The following is a 22,543-nucleotide window of genomic DNA, read 5'->3' as shown; positions in this document are numbered from 1 at the left end:
CAGCCCCAAAATTAAGGAGCATGGCATAAATTACGTTTGATACCCAACATAAAAGTAAAGGGTAAAGGTAACTAGCTAAAAAAAAAAATACACTTGATTTATATTTTATATTTAAGTGTATCACCTTGGGTATTAAACATGCTGCTAGCTATCTCTTAATGAGCACCTGAGCTGTCATTTTTAATAACAGGCTGACAATTATTATCTATAAGTTGATATTCCCTGAAAATCATCTGTGCAATACTTAATACAGTTAAGAATAGAAACTTACCATTCTGTTCATTTTAAAAAGCATTATTTTATAAAAGTTGGCATAATATTATAGAAAATGACGTGAACATATTTCTACAATGAAAAATCAACATATTCCAAAACATACAGACCACATCAATATGCAGCAGAAATTTATACAAAATCTTAATAATGCATCTTATTGCTCATTGTTAGAACAATCATTTGGTCCATCGAAGCTATATGAAAAAAATACACATTTTCAGACAAAATATAATTAAAAAATAAATAAACCAAATACTTGGGCCATTCTAATCTTAGCTACTTCTCAAAGCAGCAGGAGAGATGATTATAAAAATTCGAATTAGCTAATTCATCTAAGTACACACGTCATTAATATCTAATACAAGTAATCATGTAATAGCCTATTGTAATTCATTCATTATAGTATTCTAGAAACTCTATTTCATTTTTGAGTACTAAGAAGAAAAACTTTAAATACCTCTTCCACAAAGCTGTCTTTCTTCTCTAGCATTTCTCGTAAAGTCTGAAGAATTTTAATGCACAATTTTTCTTCTTTCTCCATCAGTTTCTTTGTATGATTAATCAACCTTAAAACAAAATATTAAACCTTAATAGGATAGTGATTTCTCTTCAAGCTATATACTAACATCATATAGTTTAGGGAAAAAAAACCCACAATATTATTGGAGAGTATAAGGCAAACCAGACACATGTTTTCAAAGTTTTGAAATTATACCTCAGCTTGTAAACATTTAATTTTTTTTTTTATCTTTTGGCCATAATATGCAGCAGCTTCTTGAGGGATTTCAGGTATTGAACCCAGGCTGCAGTAGTGAAGGTAACAATTCCTAACCATTAGACCACCAGGGAACTCCTGCACTTATAAACTTTGTATTATAAAATTTTTGTTTTATAGTTGGTTTATCCCAGTGCTTCTCAAATTTACTCAGGTGGCATACTTTCAGTGGAACACAATGTTCTTTGAAAAACAATGAAACATATTATCTTCAATCCTCTCATATGAACTAAAACAACTTTACTAGTCAAGAAATATGAATATTTTCTGTATGTTATATTGTTATGTTGTTCTATATTATTTTCTATGTACTATATCACATTAATTATAAAGTAGCAGTTTCCAACATTGGACCATTAGCATTAATGGGCTGCTTTCCAGTTTCCATTAATATAATTGCTATTTTTCACTGGTAGGGCTTGGTAGAAACAGACAGTTTTTGTGATTGGAAGTAAAAAAAAAGTAACATCAAAGCAGTCTACCCATTTACTATTTTTGCTATAATTTGGGTAAAACTCTAATTAATTTTATACACGCAGTTCTGGTGTTGTGTCAGGAGAAAAGTCTGAGGATCACCATTATATCACATCCCCAAAAATTCAGAATCAAGTAAAATGTTCAGAGTCAGAATTTATAGCTTAGCACACACAGCTCATCTTGTTAAAAGCTGGTTCTCAAAATGACCCTGTGAAATATGTCTTCCTAGAATAATAAAACAATGTAGAATATAGTGGAATGATCTAATTTCAGTGACATAACAGGAGTCCTGTGGGATGCAACTCTGAGGGAAAGTGAACTGTCATTTGATAACGGCTAGTCAGTGTTGATCTGGTGACAAGGTGAAATATGGGGACTTTCCGTGGATTTTCTCCATTTATCCTCAGCAAGCATAATAGGTTCTATTAACAGGATAATTTTGCTAATGAGAAAACAGAGGCCAAGGAGATAAAGCAACTTGCCTCTGGTTACATAATTGTTAAGTGGTGGAATTGGGGAACAGACCCAGCTCCATCTGACTTCAGAGTCAAAATTCTGAAGCATCACTCTGAAGACGGGATGGTTCACGGATGAAAAGAGTCTGGATGCATAGTAGGCTGTATGCAGCTACCTCTTACATGCCATGATAAGGGCTAGAGCAGAGGCAGTGGCAAATGCCATAAACTGGACAAAGACACAATTACATTCTGCTGAGGGAGTTGCCTACGGCTGATTGGAGAAGGTTTCAGTGATGAGGTAACATTTAACTATGAAGATTTCACCTGGTAGGTTAGAGTGGCAAGAAAAGGCAGCCCTGCAAAGGGAATGAACAAAGGGCAGATGCAGAAAGATGATGGTACGTTCAGGACATAAGCACTCCAATCGCCAAGTGACGCTTAAAGACAGGGAAGAGGAGAGTGTAAGAGATGCAGTCTGAAAAGAAGGAACTGAGAATACTACGCTAAAGAGTTTGAATTTTACTCTATAGGAAATAAGGAACCACTGTTTTAAAGGAGCTGAAAGACCCTGCCTACCTATAAAAAAGATAACATCAGATGGCCGTGGGAACCACAGTGTAGGAGAGAGAACAGGCAAGAGAGGAAGAGAGCATGTGATGGGGTAAGGATGTGAGAAGCAATATAGAGATAAAATAGCCAAGACCTGGCGAATAATGATGTACAGGAAGTAGAAGATGAGGAGGAAGGGAGATCACAGATGTCTAAAATGTGTGAGTTGGGTTAGTCGATGGACAGTGATTTTTTTTTTTTTAATTGAAGTATAGTTGACTTATAGTGTGCCAATTTCGGCTGCATAGCAAAGTGACCAAGTCATACATACACACACATTCATTTTCTCCTATCATGTCCCATCATGGTCTATCCTGAGAGACTGAAATAGTTCCCTATGTTGTACAGTAGGCCCTCCTTGCTTATCGATTCCAAATGTAATAGTTTACATCTACCAACCCCCAAACTCCCAGTCTATCTCACTTCCTCCTCCCTCCCCCTTGGCAACCACAAGTCTGTTCTCTGTGTCGGTGAGTCTGTTTCTGTTTTGTTGGTAGGTTCATTTGTGCCATATTTTAGATGCCCCATATAAGTGATAGCATATGGTATTTGTCTTTCTCTTTCGGACTTACTTCGACAGTGATACTTTTAAATAACACCTATGTCATGCTGAAGAAGTAGCCTGCTGTGAAGGAATAGTGATTTTCTCTTGGACATGTTACATCTGGGCAGGGTGTTATATGCCATGCGGTCAGGTCCAGCAGACAAAATAACGGTTCTAAAGTTCTTCTAGCAAATGAAAAAACCTGCGTCTCTAAAATTTCAGCTTTTTAGTCGTTTCTTTCACATGATAGTCTTTAAATGTGTGAAACTCGTGTGGTGGGTATTACAAATTTCTTTTGATTTTTTTCTCTTAGGCTATTTCCATGTTCTTTAACCTCTGCTTCAGGTTAAATATTTAATTCACTAACCATCTGAAAATATCAGTGGGAATGAATGACCACTTGCTCAGGATTTATAGAAGGTATTAGTCTATCCAATAATTGGGTGAGCTAATACTTCCAAGTATTTTTTTCTGTGATCTAAGTAAAAAAATAATTTTCACAAAACAACCCACCACACAAATACGGGTATGTGAGCATATTCGTAAAATCAACACGAAAGTTACCTTCACTATATGAGATGCACTCTGACATTATATACTCTTTCCTAATTCATTTTTTAATTTTTTCTTTTTCGTCTTTTTGTATTTTTCTAGGGCCGCATCCATGGCACATAGAGGTTCCCAGGCCAGGGGTCTAATCAGAGCTGTAGACGCCAGCCTACGCTAGAGCCACAGCAATGCGGGATCCAAGCCACATCTGCAACCTACACCACAGCTCACAGCAACGCCGATCCTTAACCCACTGAGTGAGGCGAGGGATCAAACCTGCAACCTCATGGTTCCTAGTCAGATTCGTTAACCACGGAGCCACGACGGGAACTCCCCATTTTTTAATTTTTTTAAATTTCGTTGGAGTATAGTTGATTTACAATGATGTGTTATGTTCAAGTGTACAGCAAACTGATTCAGTCTTACGTATACATACATCCACTCTTTTTCAAATTATTTTCCCATATAGGTTATTACCAAATATTGAGCAGAGTTCCCTGTGCTGTACAGTAGGTCCTTGTTAATTACCTATTTTATATATAGCTGTGTGTATATGTTAGTTCTAAACTCCTAATTTATCCCTCCCCTAATTCTCTCTTTTTTATTTATTTATTTTTTTTATTTTTTGTCTTTTTGTCTTTTCAGGGCTGTACCCGCCGCATATGGCGGTTCCCAGGCTAGGGGTCCAATTGGAGCCACAGCTACTGGCCTACACCGGAGCCACAGTAATGCCAGATCCAAGCCGAGTCTGTGACTTACACTACAGCTCATGGCAATGCCAGATCCCCAACCCACTGAGCAAGGCCAGGAACCACAACCCCATGGTTCCTAGTCAGATTTGTTAACCACTGAACCACGACGGGAACTCTCTTCCCTTTTTAAACTAACCATTGCCTCTTCTCTACAAGTCACATCCCACAGTTTGGGAAACACTGAGATTCTCATTCATAAAGGAGGTGTATGTGCTGATATGAATAAACTATAAGCAGCCACCATAAAAATTAACACCCACACAGACCTATTCTCTTCCCTCTTTATTATCTTCTCTCTCGTTCTACGTGACTAATATGAAATCTGGTCCTTTCCTGGGGTTATCCCTCACATTCTTCCGTAGAGCGATTTGAGTCAACAAGTTCCAAGAATCAAATTCATATGAGGAAATTGGAAGCCCCACTTAAGGCCTAGCAAGTAATGAAGTTGGATTCTAATTTTATTAGATATTCTTGTAAATCAAACTCTTGATTCGTCCCAGAAATGAGAAAGGCGTAAGTCAACAGATAGCCGCCAGCCTCTGGTTATACTACAAACACACACATACAACAGCATAAAAATCTCTACTTTCACCACTCAACTCTATGTGCTATCCTCTTCCTCCACATGAGTATAGGAACTGTGTATAGTTCCATTATATCATTCTGTGCCTCTCCTCTGAATTTAATTAACATTGCCACAGATCTGCTTCGTCTCCAGCACAGATCAATATTTGGGTGATATTCTGAGTTACTTTCTATCACCTTCCCACAGACCTATATCCTTCAGTTGTAGACCAGTGCTGTCCAACAGAACTTCTTCTAAGATCATTGAAATGTTCTGTTATCTGTGCTCTCTTAGTTATTGACCACTAGCTACAGATGGCTATTGAGCATTTAAAATGTGGCAAGTGTGACTGAGGTACTAAATATTCTATTTTCATTGTAAGTAATATAAATTTCAATGTAAATGGCCAAGGATAGTTAGTAGCTACTGTACTGACACTCTAATTCTTGGCACTGAATAAGCAAACTTTTTTTCTAAAGGGCCAAACTGTAAATAGTTTAGGTTCAACAGGCCATGTGGACTAGGCAACTAGTCAGTTCTGCTATAAAAGTATGAAAGCAGCCAAAAAGGATAATATGTAAATGAATATGTGTGGCTGGGTTTCAATAAAACTTTATTTGCAAAAACGTTCAGAGCTTCAGGCTAGGGTTTCCCAACCACTTGTCTAGATTATCAAGTCTCTGTGATAAATTTATAGTTCATATGAATATTTTGGAATTAAAATTCTTAGGCTTATTACCCACTTTTTAACCAATTCTTTATACATGGATATATATTCCAATAAAAGTATATTTTTCAAATGCCCTATTTTTTTATACTAGGCAATACCTCTACTTAATTTGTATTCAGTGGCTTCCACAACCATCAGTTTTGCAGACACTCTGGCCCTCTTCATTTAAAAATTCTTTTAATTTTTCTGGCAAATGTCCAGACAATCACAAGTGTCCAGACAGGTCCCTTTAAGATACAGTGATAGAGAGCCAAGAATCCATGATTCTGGCCATAATATAGAAACTATGCCTATTCTTCAACATGATCCCTGTAATGAGTTCCTCTCATTCCATACCTTATTTTCTCTCCCCAATCCCAGCTTTAACTAGTAAAAGAAACGAACACATTCTTATGTCCCTAGTCCTTTCATTTCTGCTTTGGTATATATGTCACAGACAATAGAAGAGGTTTTGAGACCATTTCAGCCATGTCCTCAATCACACAGGAATAGGCTGTGATGGACAATGGCCAAGAGGGTTGGCGGCCTCTTCTGACTCTCCATCAAGCCACTCCCCATAAGAAGACTGAGTACTTCTGAGTGCTCATCCTTTTTTTTTTTTTTTTTTTTTTTTTTTTTTTGCCTTTTAGGGCTGCACCTGCAGCATATGGAGGTTCCCAGGATAGGTGTCAAATTGGAGCTACAGCTGCTGGCCTACACCACAGCTATAGCTATTCAAGAGCCAAGCCACATCTATGACCCACACCACAGCTCATAGCAACGCCAGATCCTCAACCCACTGAGCAAGGCCAGAGATTGAACCCACAACCTCATGGTTACTAGTCAGATTCGTTTCTGCTGCGCCACCACGGTAACTCCTGACTGGCATCTTGAGTCTACATGTGATGGCTGGCAAAATTACTCAGTGAAGGATCCTCAATGTTTAGACATGTCTTTTTGAAAAAAAAAAAAAAAAAAAAAAGCTAGTTACACTTTTTTCTGACAACTGGTTACATTTGTCCCTTTCCGATTAAAGTAAAAATGTTCTAGGATAAACAAATCAGCTGTAATAGACCTGACAACACCACAAAAATGCTAAGAAAAATACATAAATGGAAGAGCTACAGATGAGGATTATCAAGGCAGAGTGCTGGGTCGAGAACTATAGCTCTGCCCAGAAGATGGCCCAGCCTCAGATTTCTCATCTCTAAAATGAGGCTCTATTTTTAGATTCCACATATAAGTGATATCACATGATGTCTGTCTTTCTCTTTAGAAATTGGTGCAACATTGTAAATCAACTATACTTTATGGAAAAAATTAAAAGTAGTGAAAATCATAAAGTTAATGAAAATCAGTGACTTGAAAAAGGAATCTTTTAAAAGTTCACACTATATACAGTTATAGAAAGGAATCAGAACCAAGATATTATTTTATGTGATATTTTGTGCCCAATAATAACACATTTCATTTTGAGTAAATCTGAATAAAACCTAACTTGAATGTCACCAACATAAAATTTCTGTTGAATCAAAAAAATTATTTTTGGAAGGATATTTTAACATGGATCTTAGATCTTTCATATGCTCTGTGGACTGTCATTAGGTGCCAATGGAGGAAAAAGCAGAGATGTCAGAGGCCATCTCAGGGCAGGAGCACTCGTAGCATCTCAGGCTGTACCCACTTACTTGGACATGAAAGCACCGCATCTTATTCTTGCATCGCTCCCCTCAGGAAACAGTAGTTCTGGGCTGTACAACACGTCAACCAGCACTGAGAATTCAGCCTGCATCATCGGGCTGAATTGTTGCTCTAAGGAGGCCACTACATCCTAAGGAATAAAGCACAATAGAACCCATGTGAACACCTAACTCCCATTTCATCCTTTGAAGACAGAACGAGCCTAAGAATACTAACCAGGAATGAGATGTGGGAATTTCAGAGAAGAGATACCCTACTTCCCATAGCACTGGATGTCTGTGCTTTAAGTACAGGCTGGTTTTCTGTATGAATACTGCCTGGGTCTCCTTTTTCATTTTTATAGCAAGGGAGGGATGAGTAGCTATAGATGTCTAAGGATATACAGGAAAGATGATAACTGAGTAAAGAAAGCCACTGTTACCAGCCCTGTAGTATCTAGGATTGTAATAGAGACAAAGCAGGTATTCATCAAATTGGAGTTGGGGTATGCTCAGGGAACAGCTGAAAAAAGATTTCATATGTGTCATGGGTCATTCAGAGCTAACCATTTCTTCTACTTGGGAAATCTCTGGATTTGAAGCAGTATTAGTACTACGTAAGGGTGCAATGACATTTAATAGTATTTCAAGTTACATTTTTGATAAATCCTCTTGGTCACCCACCCAATAGCCTTTCTTCATCCTCCTCCTCGTTAACAAAATCTCCATGTTATTTCTCAGTCAGACAACAACATTCTCAGGGAGATGAGCCCTCTTAGTTTAGGGTCAAGGTTGACTAATTTCAGCCAGTCAGGGTCATTTCATTTTCCCTGCCAGTGACTGGTGAGGCATAAGTATGTGACACAGTCCTGGCCAATAAGACATCAGGTGAAGTCTGCTGAGAATGGGGGGAGGGGTTTGGGGAGGCAGGGGCAGATTCTTTAGAAAGACATCTTGAGAATGTGAAAATCCAAAATATGAGGTGCCCTCAAATGACCTCTGGAGACCAGCCTTCAGCTGAAAGTCAACAGACCAATGGTATTGGGGCCCTGGCCTACTGAGCTACTGAATTAAACACCTCAGGAAGAGCCCCAATTCCAGATGCCTTGCTATATATTTGTTTAAGCCACTTTCAGTTGAATGTTTTATTGATTATAGCGGAAAGCATCTAACTGACATGTTTCTAAAATGGACTGGAAGCAGTACTAATTTACTGAGCATTCTTTAATGATTAAAGCATCCCCTTTTTGTTTTAAAAATAAGTATGTTAGAAAACAAACAAAAAATTCAAGTGAAGCAATACTCAATTCACTCACAGCTATAGCATATTTTGTTAAACAGAAAACTGACTGTCAATTGCCTATGGTTACCCTCAGCTATAGCAACACATTTTACTATTTTCTTCCTGATGGTCTCTTGATGTCTTACGGCTAGGTTTCAGGAATCAACTCTTGTTTAACCTTTTCTTTCCCCTTTAGCAAAACTGACCATTCCTACTTCAATTACGCTAAATAAGCTTTCTGAGAAATTCCTCGGGACAGTTAAGGGAGACCACCACGAAGCAAATCACATAAATGGGAAACTAGGTCTTCTACAAAGGTGGGAACAGTATATGGTTATCTAATGTGATCGTATATAATAAAATGTCACAAAAACATACCTATCTTTCAGATTACCTCTCTTCTTCATTTCATTTACTAAACAAACTGTGCCCAGGTGTCTATGATGTGAATTCTGTCTTAATCTCCTATTTTGCTCATGGATCAACTACGAAATCTCTCTAACTTGTTATTTCCCCGTGTGAAAATCCAGGATAATGATACTAGTAATTACATGAGCTTGCTGTGAGGATTAAAAGTAAATGCATAAAACAGCCTCTAATACCTATTGGCCACTCATTACTCCTTAATAAATGTAGTCATTACTGAGGACCAGTTAGCTGCCATCACCAACCTGTTGCCAAATCCAGTGGTTACTTGTCTGTCCTCATCTCCAACCACTGCCAGGCATTTTACACATGTGCTCTTTCTCTGTCAAACACTTTCTACTCCTGGCTACTGTAACATCACACTTTCCTTTTTTTCCCACCTATGTCCTGACCACTCCTTTAACAACTCATGGTAGTTTCTGGTCTCTGCTCTTCTATATCTACAAGTGAGGGATCTCGTCCATTTTTGTGATTTTAATATCATACATATGCTGAAAATTCCCACATTTATATTCCCTGCATGGACATCTTCCCAACCACTCCAGATTCATATAACCAACAGCCTATTGGACATATGCACACGGATCCTAACACAGGCATCTCACACTTAAAATTCTCCCTATAGAACCCCTAACCCCAACTCTCTCATTCTTCCCTATTTTGGAAAATGATCCAATCATATCCCGCCCAGGCTCATCCTTGATTCCTCTAACACCCCACAACTCATCCAGCCAGCTACCAAGTCCCATTGGCCCTACAAACAATTATAGGCAAAATTCATCTGCTTATCTTCATTACTATCACTACCCCTTAAGCCAAGCCACCATCACCTTTTTCCTGAATTAATACAACAGCTACCCTAACACTGCTCCTGCGTCTGGACCCTATAACCCATTCACAACTCAAAAGCCACAGTGATCTTTTGAAAGGTAAACCAAGTACGCCTATACTCTGCTAAAAATCTCCAAGGCTTTGTCATCACACATAGAATAAACCCAAATGGTTTATCATGAAACGCTCTACTTCATTTGTCTCTTTGTTTCATAATAATCTCTTCCTTTGCTCACTCCTGCCCAATGGGCCTCTCTTGGTTCCTCAAACCCCAACCTTGATCTTGCCTAAGTACTTTTGCATTTACTCTTCCCTCTCTATAAAACTCTCTGTCCTCACGTCTTTGAATAGATTATTCTTCTTCATGACTCAGGTCTCAACCCAATGTCCCCTCAATAGAGAGAGGCTCCCTCACTACAGGATACGTTCCCTAGTAATTTGCCACTATGTTGTTATCCTTCTTTATTTTACTTGTAGCAGTTTGAATTACCTAACATTGTATCATTGAATGCATGTCCCTGAAGGGCACAGATCTACATCTATCTTCAGCACTTAACACAGTGGCTGCTACAAAGTTTTTACCAAATATTTATTTACTCATGAATTCCCTAGTGACCTAGTGGTTAAGGATCTGGCATTGTCACTGCAGTGGCTCAGGTTCAATGCCTGGCCTGGGAATTTCTACATATATATTGGGTATAATATATTTACCCAATGAATGCCAGTGACTGTGCTAAAAGAAGTTTAAAGCACACTCTCTCTACGCTGGTTGAAAAAACTATCTCTCCTCTGAAATATCTTCTCCTCTGAGCCTCATAAACCCAACTTTCCCCCTTTTTGACCATGTCTTTTTTCTCGCTTTATTTGGCCATTTTGCCCCTTCTAGCCTCTCATAAAATGTTCTTTGTTTTTCCTATACTCTCCCTTTTAGCAATAAAAAGCAGTATCCTCACTCCAAATAGAGACTTACCTTCCAACACATTCAGTAGCCTATAAACCTGATACAGTGTATTTTTCCATGACCATAGCCAACATCCTTCTACAGTATTCTCTCCTTCCCTCTTACTGAAGAGTCTATAATATCACCCAGTCTCCCAGCATCGTTGCCTCTTAAACACCCCTCCTGCCTTCTCTCTATGTCCATCCAAAAACCACCAGGTTTATGGACCCTGCCTTCATTACTGTATGTAATACCTGTTCCTTCACTGCACTGACACCACGACCTGGCTGATATCTTCAATAATTTCTAATTCATCTGCTTTCCTCTAGTCTCTTCCTGATATTTCTATCCTGCCAACCAATAACGACTTACTCATTTACAATGACATTTTCCTCAAAAATTTTAATGACTTACTGCCTTCAATTCTTTAACCTGAGTCTAACTTGTCCTTTTCATAACATAGAAGGCTCGGAGTTCCCGTTGTGGCACAGTGGTTAACAAATCCAGCTAGGAACCATGAGGTTGCGGGTTCGATCCCTGGCCTTGCTCAGTGGGTTAAGGATCCGGCGTTGCCGTGAGCTGTGGTGTAGGTCGCAGACGTGGCTCGGATCCCTCGTTGCTGTGGCTCTGGCGTAGGCTGGTGGCTATGGCTCCGATTCAACCTCTAGCCTGGGAACCTCCATATGCCGCAGGAGCGGCCCAAGAAATGGCAAGAAAGACAAAAAAAAAAATAGAAGGCTCATGTATCAAAACTCTGAACGTTCGCCAATTAATCTGCACATTATCTCTCACAATATTTATTCCAGTTCACACCTTGACCATTCTCCACATCCAAAACTTTCCTCAAGCCATTCCCCAGTTCATTCTGTGAAACCTTCCACTAATTACATGAGTGGGAAGATGTCTGTTATGAGCTGAATTGTGCCCCCTTCAAAACTCATAAAGTCCTAACCCCAGTACTTCAGAATGTGACTATATTTGGAGTCAAGCTCTGTAAAGTGGTAATTAAGGTAAAATGAATTCATACAGATGGGCTTTGGTCCAAAATGACTGGTGTCCGCATAAGAAGAGATTAGGGCACAGATGTGTCCATGCACAGAGGAAAGACCACGTGAGGACACAGTGACAAGGAGGCCATCTGCAAGCCAAAGAGAGAGGCCTCAGAAGAAAACAGAGCTGCCAACACCTTGGATTTCAAGGTCCCAAACTGTGAGAAAATAAATTTCTGTTGGTTAAACCACCCAGTCTGTGGTATTCCATAATGGCAGTTTGTGCAGATTAACACAATGTCTCTCTTTACTCCGTGTCCCAGAATGTCCAGGCCAAAAACAGAAGTGGGATACTATGCAAATAATTTGGGAGCAAAGGTGCTTATGCCATTCTTACCAGAGAGTGTCAAAGAATACTTAAGAGATGAACCAAAGCAAACTTGTGAATCTTTAACCTATTACATGCATCTTTATAGGAAATTATTTCACCAAACGTATTATAGTTACTATTTTGACATTAAGTCCCATTAGCCTATTATCAAAGCACATTAAATAATATGTAGTCACTAAAAATAACTCAAAACAACTTCTGCCTGGAAGGTATGCCTTTAAAAAAGGTGGTGTTGGACATTGTAAAGTCAAGCCTGGTCCCCAACTAGAATTTGGTATTTTTAAGCTATATTTTATTTCTGTGATTACATATCCTAAAAATTATAATTTAGAAAACAGTAACGCCGTTTAAGGCTCTCTTTGTACCTGTAACTTTTCAATAATGTTTCTGTAATCCCAAGAAGGTCCTCCAAGAGCTTCCTTAAAGCGTGGTCCAGAACGAGCTGACAGTCTCCAACCCATGGCTGCTCTCTGTACCATATTTGAATGACTCTTCATAAAAAGAGTATTAACTTGGCTGTCCAAATCCACTGGAATGGCAATTCCACGATTCTTTGCTGAAAAAGAAAGATTTAAAATATTTTCGTCCTAATTTGACTAAAGCTACTCTATGTTGTCAAAATAAGTTTATAAGATGGAACAAATAAAAAAGGAAAAATAAGACAAATTCTGGTATATAACATAAAGCATGAAGCTATAATTGTCATAAGTATTACATATCTTAAAGTTACTAAGAGAATAGATCTTCAAAGTTCTCATCACAAAGAAAAAAACTAACTATGTAAGATAATGGCTGTTAACTCTAATCACTGTGGAAATCATTTCATAATATATACATACATCAATGACAATGTTATACATCAATATCTCACTAAAACCAAGAGAAAAGATAAATATCAAACTTTTAAGTTCTGCCATTAAATTATTTTACATAACTACAAAAAGCTTTTAACTTGAAAGCATTTCAATTCTTAAGACCAGTTATTAAAATGGACTCATTAAACATTCAAGAACATATTTGATTTCTTGATGATTAATGTTTGAAATGCACTTTATACAGCAACAATACAGGAAAACACCGTATGACAACCATGCAAATTTGTACCTTCCTAAATGCAAAGGAAAATTAAAAAGCAGACAGAAAACACATGATTAACATCCTGACAGTCCATTTTATTTGTGTGTAAGTGTATGTGCACACACATGATAAAATTACATGTGGTAAAACAGCTGAGAAAAGAAATTAAAAAATTGAAAAGTATTAAAAAATCTGCATTGGAATAGTACAACATACATATCCTTCTTCCTGAGATCCATTGAAATTTATATTTTAACAGACTTATATCACAATGCTGCAAAATAAGAATGCTTGCCGTAAGGAAAACAGAAATGTGGAGGCATATTTGCAAGTGTGATGAATATGCGATTTGCCCATCAGAGAAAGAAGAGAAGAAACTGCTCTACAGGCGATGAGCCTTAGGACAGCCCTTCCTGGGTTCCAGGCCAAACACCACAAAGAGTGGTGGAGGGGGATGGGGAAGGCATCTGGCAACTCATGAAAGAACAGCATCTGAATAGCTGGGAAGTTAAGGCCCTCCTCCCTCTGACCAGCATAAACAGAGGAGCTGGCAGCAGAGGTTTTTACTCAGAGGATAAAGTTAGAGAAATGCAGAAATGTTCTCTCAAGAACAAGGAATACCTGCCTGGAGAGAATGCCAAATGAAGGGGCTAGGAACGGACTGACAGAACAGAGCTTGAAGTAACTCCAGAGATCCTCATCAAATAACTAATAGAAGAGGGGAGAGAGAGGAGGCAGCTCTAGGAAAAAGGGAAAATACACAAAAGATTCCAACCCCTGAGGAAATTCCTCCTTATTTTAACATTTGTTAGTATTCCCAGACTGTCTTTTGCTTCACACACACACACACACTCTCTCTCTTTCTAAAGAAAGCCTGTGTATCATTTATTCAGCCCCTCATCCAGCTCTGTCATTTACACAAGAAAGCTGATAGAGAAATAGACCCTCAAAGCTGCAGTGGAAACCCGTGCCAGTCATTATGGACCTTTATAACTTTGACACACCACTGAGAATCACAGGGAAAACCAAGAAGATGAAGAATAACTAGCTCCACTGAAAAGAGAAGTGATTCAGGGAAGTGCAAAAAATATTTAAATAAGTCTAATTATTGTCTTCAGAAAATGTGGCTATACACTGCATCCAAAAAATATCAGAAAAAAAAAAGAAATCTTGGAAATTAAAATATGATTGCACGTATTGCGCAAAAAAAAGTATTTCAAAATTGGCTGAAAAGGAAAAGGATAGGAATAAAGTTGATAATCTGGGAAAATCAAGGGAATCTTCTAGAACATAAAGTATAAAAGAGTTAAAGGTCAAATAAAACAATATGAAATAGGAAAGGCATCCAGGAAGCCAAATATCTAATAACCATATTCCAGAAAGAAATGTCAGAGATAACGAAGGGGAAGAAATGATGTTTAATGAGCACATAGTTTCAATTTGGGAAGATGAAAAGGTTCTGGAGATGGATGATGGTAGTGGTTCCATAAGAGGGCAAATGTTCTTCATAAAACTGAATTGTATACTTTAACATAATTACGATGACAAATTTTGCTATACATAGTTGACTACAATTTTAAAATTTAAAAAAGAACTTTCCTCCTCTGTAAAAATGAATATATGTGCATTGTAGAATCAGAAAATATGGATAAATAAAAGAAAATGTTACTCCTAGCAAAAAAAAAAAAAAGAAGAAGAAAATATATAGACAATTAATTACCTTGAGCTGAAGAAAGATGTACATCTTTAAACTCAAAGGGTCTACCATGTGCTAAACAGGATTAAATAAGCATATTGATGATATCCTAGTAAACATTTACAATGCTATTATGGTTTGAATTGTGCCTCCCCAAAATATATGTTGAAGTCCTAATCCTGAGTACCTGGGAAGGTGGCCTCATTTGGAAATAGGTTCTTTCCAGATGTAATTAAGCTAAAGAAATGCTAAGTCAGGGTGGGCTCTAATCTAATACAACTGGTGTCCTTACAAGAAGGGAGAAAGGAACAGAGACACACACAGAAGGAAGAACATGATATGAAGATGGAAGCAGGTTGGATTCATGTATCTGCAAGCCAAGGAATGCCAAGGACTCCAGCAGACCCCAGAAGCTAAGAGAAAGGCATGGGCAGATTCTTCCCTGAAGTCTTCAGAAAGATCAAGGCAGTGCTAACACCTTGATTTCAGCCTTCTAGCCAGAAGTGTGAGACACTATGTTTCTATTGTTTTAAGACTCCTAAATTGTGGTATCTTGTTACAGCTGTCCTATAAATGCCAACAGCAAAGAGAAAATTGCAAAAACTTCCACAGGGGAAAGAGGATGTCTACAGAAGTTCAGACTGGCATCAGACTTCTCATCATCAATACTGGATGCTAGAAGCTGGTACAGTAAGATCTTTAAAGACTGTCAGACAAACAAACCAGTGGGACAGGGAAAGAGGGAGGGGCAAGACAGGGGTAGGAGTTTGAGAGATACAACCCGTGATATATAAAGTAAATAAGCTACAAGGATATAATATACAGCATAGGGAATATAGCCAATATTTTATAACTTAGATGGAGTATAATCTGTAAGAATATTGAATCATTAGGTAGTACACCTGAAACTAAAATAATATTGTAAATCAACTATATTTCAATTTTAAAAAAGGTAAAGAAACACAAAAAAGACTGATGGATAAAAAGGTTTGAAATTAGGAGTTTATACCCCTCTAAACTAAAAACCAAAAATGATACTTGAATAAACATATCTCGAAACATGTAAGGCTCAGAAATTTTTTTGAACTCCCTATGAAAAATTACTCCAAAAAAGAAGAAAGGAGTCCAAGAGCATGTCAACATGAATATAAGAAATCATGGCAACTGAAGACCAAGCTGAAGACGAGAATAAAGCAAAGCACAAAGGAAAGAAAAGATCCATTAAATATAAAGGGTTGGGAAATCCTCTTACCATTGGAAAAGTCTCAATATCATAGCACTACATTGTTATCCCCAATGTTACACAGTGGAAAATATTTCCACATCATAATACTGTAAGCTCTGACAACTGATTTTTAAACTTTATCGATCTATAAGAGATTTCATGGTATTTCAGAAGAGAATGCAAATGTCACAACTCATAACAACACAAACCAATAATCTATCAAGCAATAATTAGAACACAGAGTGGGAAATAAGAGGTAAAAATGAAGACAACATGTTAATTTCCTGGTTTTTCACAGTGTGGAGATGTAGACATTATTTAGACCTGCTACTCAAGAGACAGAGATAAAAATACGTGATTTAAAGCTATAATGATTGTCATCAGAAGCCTTTTTTAAAAAATGAATGAAAACAATTCAGAAGGAATAAAAAGACATGAGAGACAATAAGAAGGAGAGACCTGGCTTGCTTCATATAATGAAAGGAAAGCAACAATAGCAGGCAGTACTATTTCTGCTGGTGAAAATTCTCTGAAGTTCAGTGATACTTAAAAACTTCTTTGAAAATAGATGATTTTAGCTACCAACACAAAAAGTAAGTTCCCAGTTTAAACAAGAACCCAAGCTGAAGTCTGAAAGAAATAGCAACAGCTTGATGGCTCCCCCACATAATCCACTGTACCCCTGCCCAAATTTCCCTAGCGAACATTTTCCTAATATTCATTATAAATCTCCCTTTCCCGAACATACCATGTTTCTGTTCCTGTCCATCACACACAGCAAAGTGACTGTACTCCTGTCCCATGTGAAGGACCAAGAGCCTCTCAAAGGCCAGGCTGCCCATATTTTTATAAGAATTTTGCACTATGACCAAATTCCAGAAAGACTTTCATCCTGTTCTGGCTGCTTCACACACAAGCTGGACTTGCACTAAACATTCAAAAGGCAAGCCAGAAGACAATACTTCTTACATGTTAATTTCTAAGGAACCAAAATAACAAAAATTATAAAAGTTAAAGTTGCTCAAAACTTATTCCTACCAAGTTTCCACTAATGATTAGACAAAGGGGGAGGGATGGGATTTATATCCCCTTTAGGAACCAAGTACAGTAGATACAGCTAACCATCAAGTGAGTGATGGTTGCTGTGAATGTGGCTTACACAAAGATGTGCTCAAGGAGTATTTTTCTAATGACATCAATGGAAATGTAATCCAATTCTCACTGGATTACGCCTCTGTTATTCCCACAGTGCAGCCCTCCTACTAGTGTTGTCAGGAAAATCTCATCCCTCAGGCAGCTGCCACTATTCCACTATGGCCAGCAGCCTAGACAACCTAGGATGAGGAGACTCCACTATGCCAAACTTTGTTTTTACAATGTTTTTCCTTGTAATCCAATTCCAATCTCATAGCTTTATGATCAGAAAAGATGCTTGATATGATTTCGATTTTCTTAAATCTACCAAGGCTTGATTTGTAGCCCAAGATGTGATCTATTCTGGATAATATTCCATGTGCAACTGAAAAGAATGTGCATTCTGCTGCTTTTGGATGGAATGTTCCATAAATATCACTTAAGGCTACCTGGTCTAATGTGTCATTTAAGGCCTGTGCTTCCTTACTGATTTTCTGTCTGGATGATCAGACCCCAATGATGAAAGTGGGGTATTAAAGTCCCCCACTATTGTGGTATCGTCACTTTTTCCTTTTTATGGCTGTAAGCATCTGCCTTGTAAATTAAAATGCTCCTATGTTGGGTGGATATACATTTATAATTGAAAGGTGTTTTTTTCCTCCCAAAGTGTACCACTCTAGTTGGTATTTTCTAATCTGTTATCTAAGCACAAACTGCACAATATAAATTAACTAGGTAAAATACACTACCTTTCTCATGCCCGAAGGTAAACTCTAGCCAAAGGCTAAATCATAATTTCTAGGCAGTGAAAGAAAATTAACTATGCAATTAGAGAAAAGAAAATTTGAGTTAAAATAAGTCAACTGTGTAGATAACGGGAAAACTTTTTCAAGTAACTGTAAAAATATTAATACTTTTAAAGACACAGCCTGAAATAGATTCTCTGCCCTTTTAAGATATAATAAATACTAATTTGAAAGCAAAGTTGACAATGCTAATTTAGCTTTCTACATATATTGTTTAAAAATTAAAGTAGAAAAGAAGATCATGGCTAGAAAAAGAATTTATGAGCTCACTTACACAAACATTAATAACGAGAATATTTTTCAAATGCAATCAAAAATATCCAAACTTAGCTTACTTTTGTTAAGCTAGAAAAATTCTGCTATAAATAGAATATTGAAATGGGAACTAGGAAAAACTCTTGGGATTAATGCTTATTCCACCCCCCCATAAGAAAAAAACAAATGAATTTACAAACTGTCAGTCATTCCTCTAGCATGTAGGTAGCATCAACTCCAATTTGTGTGTTTTAGCAGTCACATTAAAGTTAAAAATGTTTGAAAAATAAGTGTTCCTATTTCACTCATAAGTTAGAGTGCAACTAAGATACTACCTTGTTAAGGATATTTTTTCAGAGAATAAGCATATGGAATTCTTTAAAAACCCGTAAGAAAGAGGACAGGTGGTTATTAACACATTTCTCTTTTGTAGAGTTCTGCTTAGAGATAGCTACTTCTCTAAAATGTGCATTCTTTATGCACAGGTATTGTGATTATTAGGCTAACCTACTAATTAGACTTACAAATCCTGAAAATTCTCTAGAGAGGACAAGATTTTACAGTGAATTTTAAGATGTAATTGAAATCTGTTTCTAAGTATTATTCATTTAATATTGTCTATTATGTAAAATTTTTAATTAGACAAAATTACTGGTGGTAACTGCCAGAGCAAAATCTGAGCACACATATAGTAATAAGTGCCATGGAAAAAATGCTTCAATAGGTAAACTGACAGGTAAGGGGAAAAGGCAAGAAAAAAGGTGAGCATTAATTATAACACTTGGTTTGTTGTCAAGCCTTCCTATACAAGCCAAGGGAGTGGGAGGGATCGGGAGCTTGGGGTTATCAGATACAACTTGGAATGGATTTACAATGAGATCCTGCTGAGTAGCATTGAGAACTATGTCTAGATACTTATATTGCAACAGAACAAAGGGTGGGGAAAAAAATGTATACATGTAAGTGTAACTTGGTACCCATGCTGTACAAACGAAAAAAATATATATATTAAAAAAAAAAAAAAGAATAAGAATGGTTGGTGCACCAGGAAGGTACAATGAGGTGGAAAGAAAGTGGTACCTTTTCTGAATCATATCAAAATATCCAGGAAAAACCTGTACTGAAACACCAGTGTTCCTATATACGAAGAACATTAAATATATAAAATGCATCTTTCTTGATTGGTATTCAAACTATACTTAATTGACCCCTAAATTAAAGAAAGAAAATAATTTTATTACAACTATTGGAGAGGGTGTGGAGAAAGTGAACTATTGTGCATTGCTGGTAGGAAAAACAGTATGGAGGTTCCTTTAAAAATTAAAAATAGAACTACCATATGCTCCACCTATTCTACTTCAAAAAACCCCACAAAAATATTAACCCCAAAATATACATGCACCCCATGTATATATGTTCATAGCAGCATTATTTATAAATGCCAAGATATGGAAACAACCCAAACGTCCACTGATGGATGAACAGATGAATAGGATGTGTTTATACATATACATCCACACGATGGAATACAACTCAGCCATAAATAAAGAAGGAAATCATGCCATTTGGAGCAACATGGATGGACCTTGAGGTATTTATGCTAAGTAAAAAAAATCAGACAGGGAAAAACAAATCCTATGTCATTTTACTTTATGTGGAATCTAAAAGACAAAACAGATGAACAAACAAAACAAAACTCACAGATACAGAGAACAGGTCACTGGTGATCGGAGGAGAAGGGGGATAGGAAGTGGGCGAAAAGAGTGAGGGGGGTCAGTTGCATGGTGATGGATGGAAACTCAAGTAATTGTGGTGATCACTCTATAATGTATACAATTAATCACATCATTATGTTGCACACCTGAAACTAATATATTGTTCTATACCAATTCTACCTCAATAAAAAATATACATAATTTTATAGGTTATGCAAGAACTAGTACTGGTATACCTGACTAGTCATCTGGAAAAAACTGAGTTGATTCCATATCTTATACCTTACAATTAAATATATTCCAGATACCTCAAAAGTGTAAACAGCCACACTAAAAACACAAACGGAAAAGCTAAAACCATGGAAATTCTTGATGGGAATTAAAAAACAACATCTTAAACTGACCAAGGCCATTCCGCAGATGAAAGAAAACCTACAAAACCTGAAAGAATACATTTCTTCATGGCAAAAAATAAAAAAATAATTCAAACAACAAATGAAAAATTGGCTACTTATGGGCCAAGAGCTCATTTTCTTAATAAATAAAGGGCTATACAAACTATCAAGAAAAACAAAACCTTTAGAAAAAGTAAGCAAAACACAGAAAAGGACAGTTCACAGAAAAGGAAATAACCAATGACTCAATCATATGGAAAGAGGTTTTTTTTTTTCCCCCTTCACTTATAAGAAAAGAAATACATTAAAACTATAATGATAGTTTTGCTTACAAAATTGGTAAAGATCTAATACTCTGATAACACACATTAACCAGGAGAAAGATGCTCTTTTATATTGCTTGTGGCAAACAAATTAAACAATTTCTAGAGGGCAATATCTGCCAAAATGAAAATTCCCAGAAACTGGAGTTCCCAACGTAGCTCAGCAGAAATTAATCGGATTAGGAACCATGAGGTTGAGGGTTTGATCCCTGGCCTCGCTCAGTGGATTAAAGATCTGGCATTGCCGTGAGCCGTGGTGTAGGTCACAGATGTGGCTCAGATCCTGCATTGCTGTGGCTATGGTTTAGGCCGGCAGCTACAACTCCAATTTGACCCCTAGCCTGGGAACCTCCATATGCCTCAGGTGCATCCCTAAGGAGCAAAAAAGAAAAGAAAAGACCCAGAAATTCTGCTTCAAGGTATTTACCTTATTCTTCCTCATGGGCAGAATGATTGGAAACAACAGAAATAACCAACAATAGGGTTAAATAAATTAGAATAGAGACACACAACAGGATATTACACAGCCAATGACAAGAGTAGGATATTCATTCATTTCTCTGTATTCCCCCAGGTATTTTTATTCATACAATAAATATTCATTGAGTATCTACCATGCTCTAGGCACAGTGTCAGGTTCTAGAACCTTGCAACAGATAATGTACTTACTTTCGGTCCACTTTGTGATTTCTGTACAGGTCATATCTAACCTCAACGTACTAGAAATTCCTTGGGGCAGGAAATATGGTTTGACAGACTGCACTTCCCTAACCACTAGAATAATATCTTTCAGATAATGAGGGCTCATTATATATCAGTTGAATTAATACATATGTGAAAAACTTTATAAGATTTTGTCCTGTCTTATAACTCATTTGGATTTATTTTAAGAAATAAGACAGTTTAAAAAAAACATAATTACAGAGATGTATTATGTCATACTCTTTATATGATCAACTGTAACATCTAGATAGATGAGAATAGATACATTTGTTTAATAGAGACTGAATTTCTCTCCTCAAAGAGTTAATATTTTAGACATGTTCAAATTTGGGGGGAACGATTGGCTTGGCAATTGATGTTCATTATTCAAACCACTTGTAAAAGATATTTTACAAAATCTACATTTGGAAAAATGATTGTTTCCAACAAAGTACCCAACATTAATCCCCTCAAATCATTTGAAGATTAGGAAACACATGGAACAAAATTCCTTTTTAAGTGAAATTACATGGAAGTAATCCTTGGATGCTTTTTCTCAAAGTGCTTTTGAGAAACATCTGCTATTGTATTTTATGTAAATGCATAAACTGAGGAACAGTAACTGACCAAGGACATTAACATCTTGATCAATATTTTGTACCTTAAAAGTATAAAACAATGTTTATTTAAACTGATTTGTGATAGTAGAACATCACAAATGCCTGCTAGCATGACAGGTTTAGAAGGGGTTCAGATCCTGGCTCTGTGTGCACCTGCTTGTGTAACCTAGCAAGTGGCCTAACCTTGCCAACCTTGTGTCCCCATCTGTAAACTGGGCTAAGGATATGTCCACGTCATAGAGTTTACCACACAGTCTAACACTAATAAACAATCTCTGCTCTCAGCAAAGTAAGTGCTGATTTAGTAAATGCTATTACTGTTTTTACTGCCTTTTATATCCAA

At 37.1% G+C, this 22,543-nt stretch overlaps 1 protein-coding gene across 2 annotated transcripts in view; it reads right to left on the bottom strand.

Moving 5' to 3' along the window:
* Positions 1-22,543, bottom strand: part of ITPR2 (inositol 1,4,5-trisphosphate receptor type 2) — a 529,852-nt gene that overhangs the window by 226,080 nt on the left and 281,229 nt on the right. For both annotated transcript variants that reach the window (XM_021092919.2, XM_084956514.1), the window contains 3 exons: positions 12,618-12,808; positions 7,403-7,545; positions 734-842 (listed from right to left, as the gene is read on the bottom strand). In XM_021092919.2, the coding sequence (XP_020948578.2) occupies positions 734-842; positions 7,403-7,545; positions 12,618-12,808 (443 nt within the window). The remainder of the gene's footprint in view (positions 1-733; positions 843-7,402; positions 7,546-12,617; positions 12,809-22,543) is intronic.

This window comes from Sus scrofa, chromosome 5, assembly GCF_054392235.1.
Source record: "Sus scrofa isolate SSC_HxYL_T2T_F1_AM1 chromosome 5, Sscrofa_HxYL_maternal_Yorkshire_Landrace_v2.0, whole genome shotgun sequence".
Classification (NCBI taxonomy): domain Eukaryota; kingdom Metazoa; phylum Chordata; class Mammalia; order Artiodactyla; family Suidae; genus Sus; species Sus scrofa.
Note: the sequence above shows the minus strand (reverse complement) of the source record. Positions and strands in the feature narration are given on the sequence as shown.